This window comes from Platichthys flesus, chromosome 19, assembly GCF_949316205.1.
Source record: "Platichthys flesus chromosome 19, fPlaFle2.1, whole genome shotgun sequence".
Taxonomy (NCBI): domain Eukaryota; kingdom Metazoa; phylum Chordata; class Actinopteri; order Pleuronectiformes; family Pleuronectidae; genus Platichthys; species Platichthys flesus.
In genome coordinates, this window is record NC_084963.1 from 19,410,560 (window position 1) to 19,429,486 (window position 18,927).

The window sequence follows — 18,927 nt, forward strand, 5'->3', positions numbered from 1 at the left end:
GACTACAGCTGTGGACCAATAAGGGAGAACCAAATTGATATGCGGTGACTCCCCTCCAATCTTTTATAACCAATCACATAAAATCTACTGTTGTAATTATATCAAACCCCTTCTGTCCCAAATTGATATGCGGTGACTCCCCTCCAATCTTTTATAACCAATCACATAAAATCTACTGTTGTAATTATATCAAACCCCTTCTGTCCGGGGCAATTTTTGGCTACCTATTGCTAACTGATTTAGCCTAGGCTGTGATAATTGTCAATAGCTATGTGTTGTTCAACTTTCATTGCATCTCAATAAATACTTGAATTGGACCAGTCCGGCTCATCTCTTATTTAGGATAAACCAACACGCCTGACACCAGCTGCAGCGCAGAGTCCAGTACAGATACACACAGCCACTTCTCCGTGAAGCACAGCACGGAAGATGAGGAGAAGTCTCTGTCTTTACTAACTAGTAGCTGGAGTTTGTCCATTTACCTCTCCTCCGCCGCTTCACTGTGTGAACAAAGGTGAGGGCATCTTTTTCCAGAATGTCCAAAATGTCGATAGATGAAAGTTGGAAATAAATTATCCGGAGTTATGTCCCTGATGTTCATTAGCATCTCTCTGGTGAAAGAGCTCCTGGTTTTTAGGCAAAAAACAGAATTTACCTACAAAACAAGACAAAACATTGCGCACCAACACTACGAGGCAGCAGTCCGCTGCGCCATTGTTGTACTATGTCCCACACTGGCTTCTGTCCCACTTCCTCCTTTTCTTTACTCTCAAATACTGCAATCTCTACAGCGACATATCCTACATCAAATTCAAAACAATAAAACAGTATGCAGATTGCATGTAATATTGTAAAAAAACATGAAATGAACTGCACCCCTGTAGAACTCAGGTGCCCCTCTGTTATGGGACTACCACTCAAAACTCTGAGTAAACAAATATGTAAACAATGTTCTTATCAATGAAACACACAAGCTTGCTTAGTCCACAGACTAGACTACTGCTTTTTGTTAGCATTTAAAAGCAAATGCTTTTCAAAGTTGGCATCTCCTAACCTGTTTCTCCTGGGCCTAAAGATCTGGCCACCAATGCTGAATAGCCTCTACTGGAGCGCAGCTTTGTCAGTTTTGGCAAGAGTATGTACTCCGTGAAGTCATCATTGGTCTGTGCATCCAGGTAGATGTCCACCTCAGACTTTTTTACACTTGATTGGTGGTTAATCTGAAAAAGGATGACCTTTTTCTCTCAGAGCCACCAGATGACTGGGCTTGATTAGAAACATTAGCTATGTCAACAGAGTGAAATTCTTGCTTCAACATTATGAGATATTGCAAGCTCTTAATCTCATACTCTACCCAGTCCATCCGGAATGCTAGCAGTAGAATAGCTGCCAGTATGTTTTCTCTCTTTGCTTTCCACCATTGTAGAGAGTGACTATATCATGTTCTAGATGAGGGGACGACATGCAATTAAACCTTGCGTAGCCGTAGGCTCGAAACTCTCATCCAAGAGGCCATTCAAATCATTCTTCAGCTGGACAATATTGGGAGCCAGGAACCCAAGGAATGTGATTTTCTCCCCCTGAAGGATGTTCAGGGCAGAGGCTAGGGGCTCATCACATTCACAAACCAATCCCAAGCTTTTTCCTCAACAAAATCGGAGGCTTTTGGACTTCTTTTCACTCTGTTCCATAGAGCAGATGCCTGATTTTAAAGCAGTTGCTTCATCAGCTGCATCAGTAATGGTAACACTCTCCAACACAGATGAATGCTTAAACAAAATCTGAAACTTTGTCCGTCACAGTGCACTTTTGCCAGCACATCATATGTGTGTGCTCCTCTGACACAGTGGCAAATTCAAATAATGACTCAAAATGTTGGAATTTGAACTTCAAATGTATATCAGTAACAAGTTGTGTAAACATGTAAACATCATAATAAAACAAAATTAACAAAATTGTAATACAAATTGAAGTGAAAATATGCTTTTAAAAGAAGAGCGAAAGTGCAAATAAAGTTTTAAAAGTAACTCAAAATAGTAATCAAGCCTCTGCAAGTGCAAAATTACTCAAAAAATAATTGACATTCAAAGTCCAAAAGTAAAAAAGTAATTAAGTGCAAGTAAGGGTTTAAAAGTAATTCAAAATGACTTCAGGGGAATACACAATTTACACACGTTTCAAATTGCAATGTAGAAACGTGAGCATATGAGCATATTGACATGCTCTTGAGTGAGGCTGGCTCTCTTCTTGGAGGCGATGTTCCCAGCTGCTGAAAAGAGCCACTCAGAGGGAGTAGAAGTAGCTGGAATACACAAGAATGATTTGCCTAGTGATGCACGAGCTGGAAACTTGCCTAAATCAACTTCCACCAAGACAGGTCACGTTCTGTTTTTGAGAGAGGCTGCTCTCCAAAGTACATCAGCACTTCATTACTGATCATTTGGTTGTGCCATCTTCATTGTTGTCATTGTTACTGTCCGTTGAGTCTGATCCAACCAGTGAATCCAGTAACTGAAACAGTCCTCCTATTTGTAGTTCCCTTGTCAGCTGATGCTGTGGCATCTTGGTTCCTACTGGTGAGCTGGTTCACAGTACTCCCATCCATGGGCTTTAGTGCCAGAGCTTGTATTTTATTCTGAACAGTCAACCTCTCCTCTGGTGTCAGGAATTTCAGTTTTTTTTAAATCGTGGGTCAAGTGCATCTGAAATGATCTGTTTGCTTTGGATATCTTCTGTGAAGGTTACCTCTCCTGACCATCGTGCAGTAGTTTCTTCGGAAGCAGCTGCCTGGTAGGCCTGCACAGGAGTTATGTCATAAACAGTGTGGGTGGACCTCAGAAGCCCCTTGGACCAGAGAAGGCAGTGCAGAGACTGTCACATGACTCTCACCACTCAAGTACTCAGTGGCACATTCAAAGTCCTGGAGAGCTTGGGCCAGTTCTTCTAGTAGGGTCCACTGATCGCTTTTGAGGTCTAGATATTGTTTCCCTCTCTGTTTTACTGCTGGATCAGAAAGGGTTGCAGTGACTGGCTACCTCTTTTCCTGTAGGCGACTAATCATATGATAGGTGCTGTTTAACCTGGTACTGACATCTTGTACAAGTTTGAGTTCAGGAGTCCCCATTTGTTTCTGCTTCATTTTCAGCTTGCTTGCAGCCAGTTAGCTTCTTTTAAAGTGCTGACCTGAGGGGTTTTCAACGCATGATTTATAACTGCAAAGTGTGGCCTGCGCAGTGAACAGACACCCACCTATGTTCTTCTTTCAAAATGTTTGCAGCCAGCACAACATTCGAGCCATTGTCATGAACAACTCCCACGATTCTGCTTGTAGGGATCTCAAATCTCTTCAAGTGGCATGGTTGTGAGGCAGAAGCTAGTGAGCTCCCAGTCATCACTTATAATGTGACATGTGATGCCAAGATACACCTCTGTTGCTACACTGGTCCAATTACAGTTGTTAGGGCAATCTTGTTCTCTTTTGCTTCCGAGCATCTTTAGCCCTGACAAGTGTAGCTTCATACTTTTACTTCTAATGCTTTGTAAAATGAGTTCTAGAAGGTAAGGTGTAAACTGGATGGAATGTGTTGACCATCCGCTTAAAGCCCTCATCCTCAACCATTGATAGAGGTCTCATGTCATTGACAAGCATGTTGAGGATGCTCTCGGTCAAGACTCCTGCCATCTGAGGGGTGCATGAGCCTCTCTTCAGGAGAAACTCGTCCACATGCCTTTGCTTAGTACTAAAAGAGAAAGAGGAAAAAACACAAAGCTTTAATTATCACGTTGAAGGCAATAGTATCATAGTTTTGTTTTATGCTAGAGCAGATCTCTCGTAATTGTTTTGATATGAAATTACTTTTTTTTGAAGAATGCTAAGTGGAGGAGGTTAACTATTCAGAAATAGGGTTGCAAAGGGGTGACAAATTTCTGGTAAATTTCCGGAAACTTTCCATGGGGAGTTAAGCACATTCCAGTTAATATAAGCACATTGCACTTAACATAACTGAAATAGCGTTAGCAAGCATACTCCATGAGACGTTGTGTTTTCCAACATGTAAGCGTAAACCTTACGATAAGTTAACAAGGCTCACGTTACTTAGGAAGTTAACTTTGTTGTGCAAAATAAAATATAAAATATTAATATTTAAAATATTCATATTAAATCATAACTTGAGTTGGTTAAAGCAAAACACAAATTACTAACAAACGTCCTAAACTAAAACAAAGATGTGAATGTGAGTGTGTGTGCGTGTGTGTATGTAAATTAGGGTCTCTCAAAATGGTGGTTGACCAAAAGAGTAATGCCTTCCTGTGGGCTCCTAAGTAACCACTACCCCCCCCCCCCCTTTCTTCTGGAGTGGGGGAGTAGATAAGTAGGTGTAGAGATATTCGTGTCCGTGTGGATGTTAAATCAGAGAATGCAAGAGTCAGAGAGACCTACAAAGGAAGCCTGTGAAGGGCCTATCTATCATTAGCTTTCATTTAACTTGTAGCCACAATATCACACCACATATCAAACTTATAAACACACACAGAATCAAATAAACAGTCTTGCTTCACTTAGTATAATTATTAAGCCCAGATTATGTTACCAGTCCGAGGGAAAGGGAAAGAGGTTTCTTTGCAGTTTGCAGTTCTGTGGCGTCTCCAGTTGATCGTATGGTCTCTGCCTTAGCGTTGCTGTGGAGCTGTGTGCTCAGATGCTGGTTCGAAGTCATTACCTACAGGACACCTAGTCGCTGCTAGGAGTTTGTAGAGCTTGAGATGCGTGAAGGTTTCCTCGAAGAGATGAGATGATGCTGCACCTCTGACCTCAGGTTGTTGGATGGGAAGAGAAGGAAGCCCCCCCCCCCCCAGTGAATCCAGGAGAAGAGAGCTGGCCGCCAGCTGTCCTTGAAGAGTTGTGGAATGAGAGAGAATTGGGGTGAGATCTTGGTCTTATATAGGACTGTTGACCTCACAGGTCATGAGGCCAGAGTGACCAATTGGAGTTGACCATGGTGGCTCTTCACACCTCTGGGTGAAACTGTCCAGAACCATGGAACCTATTACCCCCTGAGAGATTGAGTTCCTTAGCTTTTTCAGAACAAAGAGACCATGCGGAGTCAGGCTTTTGACTAAACATGAAAATAAAAACCGTGTCCCAACAACTTAAAGGCAAAACTTTAGGCAATGGCTCGTAACAAAACAAACAGTACACAATGTAGACAGGGACAGCACATAATAGTATTCAAGTGCTGGTGTTTTATTTGTTGCACACGGTGGATGATTGAAGATGTAAAAGTAGGTGTTCAGAAGATAAGGGCTAGCTGCAGTTGGAAGAAGTTAGCTAGCTAGAAGGCCAGCTCTTGGGGCTATGAGCTTTCTAAAAAAGACTGTTGAGTAAATTACTGCTTAGATAAGGCTATGAACAGGCCTGCTGCAAGTGCAGGAAGGTATTACTAAGGAAGGAGTGAGTCTTTTAAAAAGACTGTTTATAAAGCAATGAATATCTGAATTATAGAGGAAACAAGAGCAATCGTATAAACTCTGCAGGGTGTCGTCTTAGTGAGGGTGAGCGCTGACCATGCCTGCAGTTTCTTTTATACTCGGAAGCGTACGAGCAACTCGTGTTCAAATGATAACACTCCTCTTTTGATTGGTGGATCAGGAACGAAACAGTATTTGATTTGTTTGTGTCAGTCCAGCCCCTAGCATTTCACCACTGAGGGAGCTTTCACTAACCAGTAACAGGTGGTCGGTCTTTCCTTTTTTCTCTTTTTTTGTCTGTGACATTGCGCCCCCCCTGGAGAGTGCCCCCCCCCCCCCCCCCCCCCCACACACACACTTTGAGAACCACTGGTCTAGATTGTTTCAGCTCTCCCACTCTCTGTTCCGCCATGATTCCAAAACGTAGGATTTGTGGGCAACTGCAAGATATAGTCAAAGACTGAAGCAAAGAGAAATGTTAATCCCAGTATAGGTAACCATTACAGTAACGTAATGATTTCCAACCATCTCAACACAAATACATGGTCGCAGCTGCGTGGTCAGATGAGGTAATGTGACACTGTCATGTCAAAGAAAGAAATATTTTAAATACAAAAGGGCAGCGTCGTCAAGGGTAAACGTGTCAAGACCAAGGGCACCCACTGCCCTTCTCCACATCTGTACAAATACATGTCATGCAGTGCATCTCTTAAAGACCTCACAACAAATGATGTTCAATCATGGAATCTCAAGAAGTATGGTGCACTGGCCAACATGTACAAATTATTAATTTACATCCTGTGACTTTATTTTTCTATGATAGCATGATTGAATGTCCTTGCTGTGCTGTTTTGAATTAATAAGCCATTACAGTGCTAGTGTATTTGTCAACAGCTTTGTGGTCAATATACCTTTTGCACAGCTGGAGCTCAGAACGTATCAACAATTTATCAGTATATATCAGTATAGTTACTTCATCATCCACTAAGAACATCTGTATACGTTAAATGAAAACCTTTGACAAAAGAGAATGATAACTGTCTGAAGAACATTTCTGTATTTCCATGATTTAATTATTCCTGGCAGGCAACTATTATTAATTTGTTATAAGTATTATGGTGAGAACCAATGTTTGAAACCAAGGAACCTAAAGCCCATTGTGGACCGGTTTAACAGTACATGTAGCTGTGGGGTGATGGAAAATCTCAGCACTCCTCTGCAATTCAATTGACTGTTCTGGATTACATTTCATTACTGGTGAAGTGACAGAATCTGGTATAAAACCGACATTGACATTCATCAGGACAAAGCAAAAAGTGAGGAGGGTGGGCACAGAGTTGAAGTTGAGGCTAAGATGGATATTGATATAATTGAGTGTAACTTTCACTTCCTGTGGATATAGATATCTCTGATCTCCATCCTGAATAAACCTCCATAAATCCACTCAACAATCATACACCCACTGACTCGATCACAAAGGCTTCTCAGCACAAAACTTTGAGGGAAAAATGCTATTCTTAAATGGTATCTGGCAGTGGTTTATGTCCTAAAAGGTATATATCTATGTCTGTTTGTCAGGGATGGAGTCCAGGTGAATGTGTGTGCTAGATGTACTGAAAGACCTTTTGGGTATTCCTGATATATCGCATTCATAACAACATGGGATCAGGTGAGCTTGACCTTTTGAAGGATTAAAGTATCCCTCAAGGAGTCCCAGATATATCATGTTCACAAGGTAAACACAAATGCTTTTTGTGGCCAAATTTGAAGGAATTTCTTTCTCGAGATATTGCGTTCTCGAGAATGGGATGGATGGACAGACAACCCACTTTACCCCGGCTACGGGGTAGAGTGGGTTGTCTGGCCACTAGAATATGTTTAAGACTTAACTTAAATTGTGCTTCATGGTGGGGTAAAGTGAGACACTGTCCCACTTTACCCCACAGTATTTGTCCCACTTTACCCCGAAGCCACAATTTTAGAAAAACAACATCTCTTATCAATTCAGGCTAATCTTCAGCTAGCATATCAATCACATGGTTTTATATGTTGGAAGTTCATCAACATGTATGATATAATTTTTTCTACCTGAATCAATTTGTTTTGACACATTAGTTGATTAAGTTCAGAGCAAGAAAATTTACTTTTACATGCATAAAAAACACATTTTTGTGAAAAAACATACTTTCCACAGCACCTGCAGCAACATATCCTTCATTGCAAGGGGGCAATGGGAGTGGCTTTTAAACATAATAGTCACATGACCACAAATGTGATCCGTTGCCTAGACAGGGGTCAGACAGGGGTCGTTTCACATCACCCGGTGTCCCACATTACCCCGCTCTCCCCTACCATTAAAAAGTTTGGACACACATTCTCATTCAATGGTTATTCTTAATTTTTTCTACACTGCTGATTAATATTGAAGACATCCAAGCTATGAAGGAACACATATGGAAATATTCTCTGAGCTGTGTTTAGCTTGAACCTTTAGCACATCTTGTGGCGACTAATAGTGGTAGACTTTATTTATATTGTAGCATTTTTGCCAGATGCTGCCTTTTTGTATGTGCTTTTATCAAAAACTGCAGCACTTTGACACTGCACAGGCTTATCACTGAAGATGTATAGAGAAACAAATGGGCATTTGTAAATTTTTAATGAAATTAGATTCACTTTGAACAAGACAAATACATTTTGGCTTAAACCTCAACAGATGCCATGGAAGCAGTGGAGGGAAGAAAGAGTGAGTTTTTGAGTGATGTCACAAATGGGTGGGTGATGCAAGTGAGTCAATGTGGATGTATGGTGAGACCTGTGAGTGTGTCTCATCCTTTAGCAGCCCAGTCCCGCAGGGCCCATGCCACCTGTCAGAGGAGAGACAGGGCTCTCCAGAGATCGATCCATTTGCATGTATGTATATGCTAATGTGATTGAGAATTTGATAGACATTGTAATAAGTGGATTGTGCATTGTGCCAGCTTTTCATGTTACAATGCTGCGATTTATGGGAGACTGATAATAAACTGTATTAGTCACATGTTGCAGAAAATAAAGCTAGAGAGATTCAGCATGTTTGTAATATCATGAACCTATCTCTGTGTAATTGTTACTATGATTGCAGCTGGACTGCTTGACATATCGCATTGAAGTTATCCTTCAAAAATGTTTACCATCATCAATGCTGCTAAAAACTGTAATCTTGATGATGTTTTCCTACACCTGACATCTATTGCACTTCTGTCCGTCCTGGGAGAGGGATCCCTCACATGTGGCTCTCTATGAGGTTTCTACGTATTTTTACCCTGTTAAAAAGGGTTTTTTGTAGTTTTTTCTTACTCTTGTTGAGGGTTAAGGACAGAGGATGTCACACCCTGATAAAGCCCTATGAGACAAATTGTGATTTGTGAATATGGGCTATACAAATAAAATTTGATTGATGGATTGATATGAGAAATGTTCTGCATGATTTCATGATTATATTATATGTCTGTGTGTGTTTCTTCTTATGAATATATAATATGAAGTGGAGTTTGGTACTATACTGTGTACAGTCAAATTTAAATGTATGTAAAATGGGGAGCATGCAGGATAGAACAGACAAAACTGCTGTGTTATACACCGAGCTTTTGATTGCAGAACAACGACCTGCAGCGAATGTTCATGATGCAGTGTAGAGCAAAGATGGTATAATGAGGGGTCTTCTTAATGAGCTGCCTCAGTTGTCAAATGAGAGCTTGTCACCTTTTTCATTATTCTCGTGTTTTCTATGTTTTGCAGGGAAATCTTGATGCTGAGGTGTTCCACGGGTATGCTGACAGTGGAGGATAAAGGGGACAGCATCTTTATTTTAATCTCTCCTTTTCTCAGTCACAATTCCCCAACTCCAGCAACAGAACATTGATGACAATATATCACCTGGAGTGTTCCGCCTGTCCTCTGCCTCCATCATCCTGTCTGATTGTACACTGTGTTTGAACAGACTGAAGAGCAGTCTCTGTGTTCTTTTGAACCCTGACCACTGACACACACTGTACCCCCTCACATCACCCCCTCCCTTCCCTCTCCTCTATTTTGCCATGTCCAATGACAGCAGCCTCCCTGGTGTCTGGGAGGCCTCAGATTGGGCAGACACCTCTCAGTGCCCACCCTCGGTGGGCGGGGCAACTTTTTTGATTGTGGCTTACAGCGCTGTCATAGCAATTGGGTTGCTAGGCAACACAGGACTGGTATTTATCATTGCCCGGCAACAGGAGTTGCGCAATGTTACCAATATCCTAATCGCCAACCTGTCATGCTCTGACATCCTGATGTGTGTGGTGTGTCTGCCTGTTACTGTCATATACACATTGATGGACCGCTGGGTACTAGGAGAAGCCCTGTGCAAGGTCAGTGTACCACACACACACACATACACACACACACACACACACACACACACACACACACACACACACACACACACACACACATATCGTCAATTCTATTGATTAATAATAACTTAGTCAGACAACTCACATTCAGATGTTTATTGCAACAGTATAACAGGTTAGTGTTTGGCGTCTAGGCTCCGACTCTGAAATACTTATAACCCCCCGTCGGAGCCTAAAAGTTAATGCTGGGTAGGTGGCGGGACTGAAGCAACTGGCATAGGGGCAAGCAAAGGGAGTGATGGGAAACAATTTCTGCTTATATAGACCGCTAATAAGGTGGGTGTGTATTATAGATGATTGTGGAGAGTGAGGTATGTTAAGGGATGTCTATCACATAATTGGAGTAGCGCAGCTCGAGTAGGCTGCCTGAACTAGATCACAGGCATCAGCCTATTAATAATAATTACAGCAATACTTAAACATTTCAGTTCAAATCCTAAGCAGTATTTTCCTGTTGATGTTATATTCAGTTTTAAAACTTTCAAATCTGGTAAAACTTTGTCTAATTGTATCTGTCTAGGTGACCCCCTTTGTTCAGTGCATGTCAGTGACAGTTTCTATCTTCTCCTTGGTGCTGATTGCTCTGGAGCGTCACCAGCTGATACTCCATCCCACTGGCTGGTCCCCCGCTGCTGGCCACTCCTACCTGGCTGTGGGTATGACATGGCTGGTTGCCTGCTTCATCTCTCTGCCCTTCCTCTCCTTCAACGTCCTCACTAATGATCCCTTCCAGAACATCAGCCTGCCCGCCAATCCCTTCAGGTGAGATGGAATAGTTTGTGTACAGGTCTCGGCAGATAGAGCATTGTGATGGTACCTATCACATATTTGCAGTTTCATCATGCTCTAAACACCAACAAAACGGTGTTACATTAATAGAGCAACTGCTGAACATAATTCCTTATGTAAATATTCCTTTTCGCATAATTTAGGACGCGTCTGTCTCATCATTGATAAATAGTAAAACTATGAACCCAATTCAGAATTCTTGAATAAAAACTTATCTTAAATTAAAAAAAAATGTTTGCCACTATTTAATTTAGAACAATTTACTTAGCGGATCAGGGTGGACTGCAAATTCCACAGCGTGTTGTTTGCTGGCTTGCTGGCTTGTTTTGTAGTGATTTAGCAAAGGTCGCCATATTTATCTTATTTTTAAATGCAAACCTTATTTTACTTGAAACGAGAAAAGAACATTTGATTTATTATAGAGTACCCTACAGTTCAATGTGAAAATTACTAATATATGGGTGTGCCTCTCTTAACCGGTCTTATCCGTTAACTTCACTTTACGCTGCGTTGTGTTCTATGATTGGACTGTTAATGAAGGACTTGCCACGGTAGTTATTAATGCTGGGTGGCCTGCAAAGTGATGAGCAGAAAGAATGCTTACCTCCTCTAAGAAAGCAATATGCCAACTGAAAGAGGTGCGCAAGAGACGTCACAGATGAGCGCCCTCTGTAAGTGACGGTAGACATATAGACACTAAAGTTATAATATGGAACAAAACGCTTCTTAAAACCAACACAACAACAATTATTGAACATTAATCAAGATTTGGTGACATTTTAACAACAAAAGAACATGGGTTATTTTAACCTGGTTACATATACATCGTTGAAATACCATTGATTGTACTTTATTTATTTCTTTATTTTATTTGATCAGTTTTTGACTGCTTACAGACATTGATACAACTCATAGTCTTCTTCAAATTATATGGCACTAAATCATAACACCTGTTAAACATTATGATGTTTCAGACTTTTGATTTGGAAATTCACTCTAACTGGACCTCTTTTCATTTTAATTGAATAATATAGTGCTAGAGTTTGCTGCATTAGTGCAGGGTGTTCGCTTATATATTAAAAGAGTTAATAGTCAATACTTTAGTTTTGTTTTGCAAAGAGAGTTGGAATAGTTACTTTAGACGAGAATAAGAACATTAAGATATCATGTAGGGCGGCTGTGGCTGAGGGGTAGAGAAGTCGTCCTCCAACCTGAAGGTCGGCAGTTCGATCCCCAGTCTGACCCATCTGCATGCCGAAGTGACCTTAGACAAGATGCTGAACCCTGAATGGCCCTCCTAGAATATCAAAGTGCTGCGAATAGATGCACTATATGAATGTGTGTGTGAATGGGTGAATGTAACACTGTACTGTAAAGTGCTTTGTGTGGTCATTAAGACTAGAAAAGTGCTATATAAATACAAAACCATTTACCAAACCATGTAGGAAAGTTATGTAAGTATGTGCAATCTGACAAGCTCATAAACTTTTTCAGAACGAGTGACAAAAGAAAAGATTGCAGTTATTTATTCTAGCTTTTCTCTTTTTATTGTCTTGACTCTTTCCCTGTGCAACATCCCTCTGTGTCTAAGGGACCATCTGATCTGTATGGAGCTTTGGCCAACTGATAAGCATCGTCTTGCCTACACGACTTCGCTGCTGCTCTTCCAATACTGCCTGCCACTTCTGCTGGTGCTCCTCTGCTACCTCAGGATCTTCCTACGCCTGAAACAACGCAGGTCACACAGGTTTACTTTCTCTCATAGTGTGAGAAAATCTTTGTGTCATTCAATCAAGATAATTTTTTTTAGGATGCTATATTAATGTATTACATTGTCGTAATTCTGCCTTAGGCGAGATATGATATTTCTCAGTGGATCGTATGACAATAGGCATCATGCTGTTTTGTGCAGGGACATGCTGGAGCGCAGTGGGAGGACACGGGGAGCCCAGAGGATAAACGTTATGCTCTTAGCCATCGTCATAGCCTTCGCTATGTGCTGGCTGCCTCTGAATGTCTTCAACACAGTGTTTGACTGGCACCACCAGGCCCTACCCGACTGCCAGCATGATGCTGTTTTCTCTGCTTGCCACCTAACAGCGATGGTCTCCACTTGCATTAACCCTGTGGTGTACGGTTTCCTAAACAGCAACTTCCAGAGGGAGCTGAAGTCAACGCTGCTGCGCTGCCAGTGTGGCAGCCAGGCAGCAGAAAGCTACGAGAGCTTCCCTCTCTCCACTGTGGCCAGCGAAGGCTTGACGAAAGCCACCTCCCTCAACAGGATGGGATCAGTTTCTTCCCCGAGACCTGAGATCAGCTCAGGATTTCCAGTGAAAACAATACCAGCTAACACCTCATAATGAGAACTGTCAAGCTGTGGCTGGGAGGTAAATGGCTTGAAAAAAGCTGAAAATTGAACAGTGGATAATAGACATTTCCCAAGCAGATTCTTTACTTTATCTCCATAACTTTCTTGAGAGAGCTGCACAGCTTATTTACTCAGAAGGACAGGAAAGGACAAAGTCCTTATCTGATGTAGCTTTATACTCCAGACTATGAGACAGACATATTGTGAATGGATTCAAAGAAATGGAGCATGTTGAGAAAGCAGAAGAGTTGTTACAATTGGCCATTTGTTAAGTTTGCCAACAGGTAATGTTGCCAGATGGTGATACAATGCATGGGGTGGGGGGTGAAGCCAGACTCAACTAAATCAACACAACATGCCAATTCTGTAGCCTTCATCAGGCTGCTGAGCAATGCTAAGCCTGCCACAAAAATGTTGCCTCATGTGTCTAACTGACAGTGGCAACTTTCATGCCATTGCCAGGGGAAACAATAAAAGGTCTTACATACACCACACTTACATGTAGTTAGCCATCTGTCTTTCTCATTACAAGATTGGCAGAAGCCCTGGATGTAAGCTTGTCCTCAATCACTTGACGGTTGCTGAATCTGTAAATCGAGTCGGCCCGGTCGGAGCTCCCTTTTTCTCTCTCTCCTTGCAGGTTCCTTCATGAGGAAATCAATTGAGTCTACACAGATATCTTATGAGTAGTGATGTCACGTGACCAATCTATCTTTCATGACCACCCAGCCAGTTTGTATATTGCTCAAAGTTGGTAGTTTCCATCTGCTTTGTACCTTTCCTGCTCTTGTGGTAACAATGGTATACTTTGCTTCCATTGTTAATAAGACCTTCCTAATATGAAATAGCTGTCACTGTCTGCTGGATCTGATCTCATCCTTATCTCAAGGCACTTTACAAGGACGGTCAACTCCCTCATTAATTACAAGAAACCTCTAGCAGAACCAGACTCAGTGTATCTGGCAGTGTCTCAACCGTTTTGGGGTGAGAAGAGAAAAATGGGGAAGTAGAGGGAAGGAGAGGTGGGTGAAAAAGGGGGGAGATAAGAGCGAGAGATAGGGAGAGGGGGAGGAGAGGCAGACCAGGAATATTAGTGTAACCATCAGGTTTCAGCGCTGACAGACTAGTTGTTACAAGGAAAACAATAATAGTCGTAATTATGGATGTCAAGATGTTATTAATGATAGCAGCAACAATTCATATAATAATAATAATAGTTGTTGTCTGAATCCTTCAGCTCTTGAGTCAGAGATACCAGCAGATATATATATATATATATAGAGAGAGAGAGAGAGAGAGAGAGAGAGAGAGAAAGAGAGAGAGAGAGAGAGAGAGGATATGGGAGGGAGCATGATGGGAGTTCCCAGCAGTGTCGACCTTTAGCAGCATAACAAAGTGGTGGTTCAGGACTTATCTGAGCCCAAACGATAGGCTTTATCAAAAAGGAAAGTTTTAAGTTTAACCTTAAATGAGGAGATGGTGTCTGACTCCTGAACCCAGAGTGGGAGCTGGTTCCAAAGGGAGAGGAGCCTGGTAGCTGAAGGCTCTATCTCCCATTCTACTCTTACAGATTTTAGCCTGTGTTTTGGGAGTGAAGTAATCAATTTGGATAATATGGTGTTATGAGCGATTTGATATACAAAGGGGATTGATTGTTAAGAGCTTTATTTGGTTGGTAAAGTGTTTTGTATTTATATAGCGCTTTTCTAGTCTTGATGACCACTCAAAGCTCTTTACAGTACAGTTTTACATTCACACACACATTCATACAGTGCATCTATTCGCAGCACTTTGTTATTCTATGGGAGCCATCCTGATCGTTGTGGCTGCTGATTGTGGACTGATTACAACAGGATTACAACAGTACTGCTTGATATACAATATGTCTACTCAGATACTCTACCATTACTGCAATAATCCAGCAAAATTCAATTTCCTTTCATTATGCTACAAAATGTTTCTTCTAATCAATGCTGTTAATACTTTTATCTGTCTAATTTTCTCCATTACACGTGTCTTACAGGTTTCCACGTTCATTTCCTTACTCTTTGAGGGTGCAGGGTTAAGGGCAGTTGGTGTCACACCTTGTTAACCCCAATGAAACAAATATGAATATGGGCTATACAAATACATTTTATTGATTGATTGATCTTAAATTCAATTCAGAATTTTACAGGGAGCCAATGCAGAGAAGCTAAGACAATATGATCTCTTCTTCTAGTTCCTTTCAGCACTTGTGCGGCAGCATTTCAGTTCATCTGGAGGCTTTTCCTAGACTGACTGGGACATCTTGATTATAAACAATTAGAGTGATCCAGTGTAGAGGTAACAAATGCATGGACTAGTTTTTCAGCATGCCTCTGAAATAGGATGTTCCTAATTTTCACAATATTGCGCTGGTGGAAGACAGCTGTCCTAGATACTTGTATAAAACAACTATGTTGGTCAAATGACATGTCCTGGTCAAACACAACTCCAAGGTTCCTAACAGTGGAGCTAGGGGCCAAACTAATAACAACCCTAGATGACTATCTGGTCAGACAGTGTTTCCCTGAGATGTTTAAGGTCATTACAATGATATCAGTTTTGTCTGAATTTAGAAGTAAGAAGTTTGGGTCCTCCAGGACTTGATGTGCTTGAGACATTGCTTAAGTTGGACTAACTGATTAGATTCTTCAGGCTTCAGAGATATGTACAGCTGGATATCATCTGCTTAACAATTGAAATCTATCTGATAAATACGACTTAAACCAGCCTAATGCTGTTCCTTTAATACCTACTTGTTCCACTCTCTGTAACAGAATCGTATGATCTATGGTATCAAATGTAGCATTAAGATCCAGCAGGACAAGTATAGAGACAAGTCCATTATGTGAGGCTATGAAAATGTCATTAGTAATTTTTTTACAGTTCTGTTTCTGTGCTGTGATGGATGCTAACTGACTGAAAGTCTAAACAAACCATTATTATCTAACTAATCACATAGCCATGGTTATCAACAGAGGGATACCTCTTTTGTCTCAACCTGTTTATCTATATTGGTTGCCTGTTTGTGGATTTTAGTAGGCAAATTAAATGCATTTGCATTTTGTAATACAGTACACATGTTGTGTATACAAAGGAATGATATTAATTAAAGGTTATCACAATAGATGTATGAAAATGTTTTATTTGTTTAATATATTGCTCAATAACAAAGGAAATTGACAAATTACAAAACAAGAATCCAGTACAATCATAATTGCAACTAGAGCTGTAGTGTAATATCATCTTCAATGTTTTGTCCAAAGTATTGATATTTATAGCTATGTGTAATTGTCTTGAAATAAATCTTCAATATAATTTATCATTACTTATATTATCAAAATTACAGTATAATTAACCATCAACCAATTCAATCAGATGCTTACATTTTTATATTCATATGTCAAATTTGTCTTGGATCGATTCACCAACCACCATGTTGGTCAGAATGAAGATCAGAAATGCAGGATGTCAGAGTTGCTGTATCTGCCATGATGTGCTGTGCATGCAGTCATTATTTTGACGCTGATGGCCATGTCATGTGACATGACATCACTGCTCCCGATTTCTGGGGAATTAAAAGCTATACTATTGTAGTAGACCTGATCCAGTCCAGTTCACATCCAGGACATGGTCAAACGTTACACCCCAGCATGTTCACTCCACTCTGCTTTGGCTAATCGGCTCGTTGCTCCCTCACTACGAGCTAAACACTCATCAAAAACACAACTGTTTGCCGTCTTGGCTCCTAAATGGTGGAATGAGCTCCCCATTGACATCTGGACATCAGAAAGTTTACATATCTTCCGCCGAAAACTAAAAACATACCTCTTCCGACTATACCTTGAATAAAAAATAAATACAAATAAAAAAAAAATACTAACAAATTTTGGAAACTAACACTTTAGTAGCACTTATAGCACTTTTTAGTTTTGCTTTATTTTGAAGAAATTGTATCTTCTTGATTCTTGTCATACTCGGTATGTACCCTCGGGGTTGAATGCACTTAATGTAAGTCGCTTTGGATAAAAGTGTCAGCTAAATGAAATGTAATAATGTAATGTAATGTAGTATAACTTCAAGGTCGCCATAATTTGGGAATGAAATTCTATTTTTGAGGCAGGGGATCCATGAAGTCAGACAGAAGTAGCAAAATCAATAAAGTCGGCTGAAACGGCATATTGTGGGATGTTATAGATTAGAGCAGTTTTTATTATTTGAATCTCTGGTGTTGAGGCTCACTCTCAGTATATGTGATCTGTAACCACTGATAATAAAAGCCAATGAAATGCTAACTTTGCCTTGGAGGTAGTACTAAGGTAGTAGGCATACTAACATTTTCACTGTAAAAACATAAGCAGATATACAGAGAATAAATCATGATATACCTTTTTGCTCCTCTTGAAAAGCTGATAAAAATGTAGAACCTTCCAACCTACAAACCTGATTTAAGCCCTGGTATAAGAGTCGTGCATAGTTATAAACCAGCAACAAAATTTTTTTGACATTTTTTGACATTTCATTGTTTGTTGTGGATGAAAGAGGTGAGACAGAAATAAAAAAATTAAAAAAATTACTTAAGGAACTCACACTTGACAAGTTGAAGGAATCTAAATCTGAATAATGTTTAAAACTGGAATTCAAAAGAACTTGCTGAGATACATGTTGTATATGTGTAACTTGCAAAGTGTAAATTGTATAGCTATAATAGTGAACAATGTTGATAAGCATGTCAAAGTGAATGTGGTGGTTTTATCAGTAGTTGATTTAAATACAGTTGAAGTAAATGAGGCTGCTGAATACTGTATTATATAACTCAGAAAGTCTTCTTTCTTAAGAGTCTTTCGAAACTTGAATTGACTCTCTCCTGTTTTAAGTGGCTGAGTTATGAAACCCATAAAGAGTATGATTGATTTAAATGTTGTGATGCCACTCAGCCTTAATTCTTTCTAAATGAGATGTAACTTTGTAGAGATGTTTAAAATACTGAAGTATTGTGCATTTTGTAGATGTTGTCACCCAACATCAAGCTATAAATTAGGAAAATTGTTCATAATAAAAACAACACAAAGTCCTTGATTAATTTAGATTTAAACCACTAATCCCCTAATACCCTCCAGCTCTCTATTCCAAAAGCAACATGTATCATCTTACATTGCAGTTGTTCTAATTTTTACAAACCATATTTTAAATATTAATGTTAATTACCCTCTACTTTAATTATAGGATTTCGATTGTACGATTATTCGTAGTAGGCGAGTAGAATAATTATTCTCTTTCCATGTTCATGTATATTTTTTATATTTTGCCTTTTAGTTATTTTATTTTTTTATCATGCTGCATGAGCTGGGACACTATCAAGGAGTGCAGCCATATAACTACGGTTGGCTTTTTCTTCTTTGTTGAAATTGGTCAGTTTATGGCCATAAAGTTAGTTTATGTAACTATTTTACTGTTACTGACCTGTAATATGGAGAATAGTGACTCTTACATTTCCACTCTGTGGCCGGTGAAGGCGCTTACTGAGAGATAGTCAACAGCTCAAGCAGCAAGAATTGGGTCAAATAATTTCAAGAGTAATGTAGCTGAAATGTAGATGACATAAAAAGACTAAAAGTAATCTCAAAGGCAAGTTTGTCTCTGATATTCAGTTGGAAAACCTTTAAATATCAATAATTCAACACAGAGTTTGGTGTGTTTTTCTACAGCTGCAGCACCTTTGGTTCAGGAATGCAGAGATGAATGTACACCACTCATCCATGTTTCGGTTCAATGGCTGGGAAAAGGCAAAAAGCACAGACAGAAGATTGAATGTCTGGTTGACTGTACATGAAAACCACTCCA

The 18,927-nt window shown here is 40.1% G+C and overlaps 1 protein-coding gene across 1 annotated transcript; it reads left to right on the top strand.

The window, feature by feature from the left end:
- Positions 1–9,261: 9,261 nt before the first annotated feature.
- LOC133974570 (neuropeptide Y receptor type 1-like) lies at positions 9,262–15,173 on the top strand. The gene is made up of 4 exons (XM_062412187.1): positions 9,262–9,857; positions 10,423–10,664; positions 12,283–12,429; positions 12,604–15,173. The coding sequence occupies exons 1-4, from the start codon at positions 9,549–9,551 to the stop codon at positions 13,049–13,051; spliced, it is 1,146 nt and encodes a 381-aa protein (XP_062268171.1). The 5' UTR covers positions 9,262–9,548; the 3' UTR covers positions 13,052–15,173.
- Positions 15,174–18,927: the final 3,754 nt, after the last annotated feature.

What these genes read in the sequence shown, in the direction of transcription:
- LOC133974570 (XM_062412187.1), top strand. Translation starts at nt 9,549, where the DNA reads ATGTCCAATGACAGCAGCCTCCCTGGTGTCTGGGAGGCCTCAGATTGG. An exon ending in CTGCCCGCCAATCCCTTCAG is followed by an intron (nt 10,665 to 12,282) that starts GTGAGATGGAAT and finishes TCTGTGTCTAAG; the next exon opens with GGACCATCTGATCTGTATGG. An exon ending in CTACGCCTGAAACAACGCAG is followed by an intron (nt 12,430 to 12,603) that starts GTCACACAGGTT and finishes TGTTTTGTGCAG; the next exon opens with GGACATGCTGGAGCGCAGTG.